Below are 3378 nucleotides of genomic sequence, written 5' to 3'. Positions count from 1 at the left end.
CAATAAATATGGTCTAGTGTAAATAGTTTAAAAATACAACCAAGACGATGTCTCTGGGTGCTGGTGGCTCACACCTGTAATCCTAGCTACTCAGGAGGCTAAGATCTGAGGATTGCGGTTCAAAGCCAGCCCGGGCAGGAGAGACCGTCAGACTCCTATCTCCAATAAAACCACCAGAAAACCGAAAGTGGTGCTGTAGCTCAAGTGGTAGAGCGCTCGCCTTGAGCTGAAGAGCTGAGGGACAGTGCCCAGGCCCAGAGTTCAAGCCCCATGACCAACAAAAAAAAATACAACCAAGAGAATAAAATAATTTAGTAAACTTACTTGAGGACATAAAATTTCATTGAAATTCTGAATAAAACCTCTAGTGAGGGTTTCCCTTTCTTTAGAGAAAGGGAAATATAAAATCCTTATATGTCTGATGATATGGAGAAGTTTCTATTTTTTTTCATTTTCTTAGCATTATCTAACACAAATGTGGCACCCTATGTAATTTTTTCTTAAAGTTAAATCTTTAATATTCATATTTATTATCTCCACTATTTCTATTAGCATAGATTAGGTGTAAAGGTGGCTTCATTTTGATACCTCCTATCTGCATCCAATGTACTTGATCGGACTCACCTCTTCCCTTCCCCTTCTCCTGTTCTTCTTCCTTTAACTTAAACCAATCAAAACATTCTTCATTAAATGATTACTCATGGATATAAGGTCTTCATTGTTTTGACAATAATTTCTAGCTTATTTTTATAAATTAATATTTTATTATTTCTGTTACTTTTAAGCTAATTAAAATTTTTGTATAATGCAGATTTACTCCATTGTTTTATTTATTTAATTATTTTATTTCTTTTTTCTACTTTCTTTGAGTTTATTGATTAATAAGGGGTTATAGTTCATAAGACAATTTAGGAAATAAATACACCTCCTCTTTGCCCAACCTCCCAGAAAAAAACCCAAACCAAAAACAAACACCACCACTCTCACCACTGCCAGCAACAATGACAACAACAAAAACTCACTGTGTTTCCATTTCTGTCTAGGATAGTTTTGAAATCTTACAGGTCTCAGCCTCCTAAGTAGCTAGGATTACAGGTGTAAGCCACTAGTTCTAGACTACTGTTCATTTATTGTAAGCACATTTTTTTACTTTACTTTCATAGGTTTTTTTATGTTTATGTTGCTAAATCTAGGTCAGATTTATTTTACTGCTACTATTATTTATATTATTTTATTTATTATATTACATATTCTGTATATTATTATATTATTTGTTTATATTATTTATATTTATTGTATTATTTAGGTTATATTTATATTATTGTATTATTTATTTTTATTATATTATAAGCATATGGGAGAAAACCATGGCATTGATCACTGAGCTATAGAAAGGGATAGATATAAAGTAATAAAGATACAGAAAAACTGGGAGAAGAGAGGGAAGGGCCTAGAAATATCAGGCAAACAACAACAATAAAATTGGCAAAAAGAAAAAAAGAAAATGAAGATGCAGAAAACAAAATAATTCAATGTATATCCTACAAAATTAGGAAGAATGAGAGATGGGGTGGTTGGGTTGGGAGTGATGAGTGAAAGTGTTTTTCAAAGGGTTCACACTGAGCAAGATGCGTTGTATTTATAAATTGCATTGTTAAATGGCAACTCCTTTGTACAACTACTTAAAGATAGTAAGCTTGTAATATTTTAAAAGATTAGAAAATTGGGCAAAATTAACTTAAAAGCATAGACACTAATCAAGATGTGTTGCACTCTTAAGCAGACATGTTGAATTGGAAGCCCTTTGTACAAATATATAATAAGACAATACCATAGTAGAAATAAAAGCACAATAGGTATATGTTTTTCTACCATGAGAGACCTTTGTTCATCCATTTTCCATCCCATCACCTGTGTTTCCTCCACCCCCAATCAGTCTCCTAAACAATATGGAAGCAATAAACCGAACAGGTGTAGCAGAATTCCGCCTCCTGGGTCTCACGGAAGATGGAGAGCTTCAGCCCATCCTCTATGGAGTGTTCCTGTCCATCTATCTTGTCACCGTGATGGGGAATCTGCTCATCATCTTGGCCATCAATGCAGACCCTCACCTCCACACCCCTATGTACTCCTTCCTGTCCAAACTGTCCCTGGCTGACATCAGCATCAGCTCAAGCACGGTCCCCAAGATGCTGGCGAACATCCATACACAGGACCAAAGCATCACATATACAGGCTGCTTGGCACAGGCCTGCTTCGTCTTGCTTTTTGCTGGCCTGGAAAACTGTCTCTTGGCAGCCATGGCCTATGACCGTTACGTGGCCATCTGCCATCCCTTGAGTTACACGGTCATCATGAACCCTCGTCTTTGTGGCCTGCTGACTCTCTTGTCTCTGCTCAGTAGTAGTGTAAATGCCCTACTCCTTAGTTTGATGGCGTTGCGTCTGTCCTTCTGCAAAGACCTGGGGATCCCCCACTTCTTCTGTGAACTCGCTCTGGTCATCAAGCTGGCCTGTTCAGACACCTTTATACACAATGTACTGATATACCTGGCAGCTTTAGTGTTTGGTGGCATTCCTTTCTCTGGAATCCTATTCTCTTACATTCAGATAATCTCTTCTGTGTTGATCAAGCCATCCATGCAAGGCAGGTACAAAGCCTTTTCCACATGTGGGTCTCACTTAGTCATGGTCTCCTTGTTCTATGGGACAGGTTTGGGGGTGTACATCAGTTCTGCAGTGACCAACCCTCCCAGGAAGACTGCCATGGCCTCTGTGATGTACTCAGTGGTCACGCCCATGCTGAACCCCTTCATTTACAGCCTGAGGAACAGGGACATGAAAGAGGCCTTGAGGAAGCTCATCAGGAGGACAGCTTCCCTACTCTAAGGCATCGCTGACTTTGTACTTAGGGTTTCTGCAATAAGCCGCAGCAGAAAGATTCCTCGTGAGCCAGAATTACTGACCCCTTTCTTATATGAAGAACAGATGATGTCAAAGTTAAATATATTGCATCATATATTTCTTTCTTTTCTGGCTAGAATATTGATGTTTCCACCACTCTGACTATGATATCTTGGTGCAGGTCATAAAATGAGAGGTTACTCTGTAGGCTCTAGTTTGAATGATGCATATATATATACATATGTATCTGCATACATATACACACATGTATAACTAGAGATATAGATATATTTGTTGACAATAACAATTATGCATTCTTTTTTTTTAATTTTATTTTATTTTATTTGTGAACATACTGTACAGAGGGGTTACAATTGCATGGGCAGGATAATGCGTACATTTCTTACCAAGCATTGCAGCCTCCTCCTTTGTTTACCCTTCCCATCCCTTCCCAGCCTCCCCCCTCCCCCCTATC

General features: G+C 38.2%; 1 protein-coding gene across 1 annotated transcript; it reads left to right on the top strand.

Moving 5' to 3' along the window:
* The first annotated feature begins 1949 nt into the window (after positions 1 to 1949).
* LOC106002897 (olfactory receptor 7G2-like) lies at positions 1950 to 2888 on the top strand. The gene has a single exon (XM_013037647.1). It carries the CDS (start codon positions 1950 to 1952, stop codon positions 2886 to 2888), a length of 939 nt encoding a protein of 312 aa, XP_012893101.1.
* Positions 2889 to 3378: the final 490 nt, after the last annotated feature.

Source organism: Dipodomys ordii, unplaced genomic scaffold (assembly GCF_000151885.1).
Source record: "Dipodomys ordii isolate 6190 unplaced genomic scaffold, Dord_2.0 Scaffold1000004696, whole genome shotgun sequence".
NCBI lineage: Eukaryota > Metazoa > Chordata > Mammalia > Rodentia > Heteromyidae > Dipodomys > Dipodomys ordii.
This window is presented reverse-complemented; position numbering and strand designations above follow the sequence as displayed.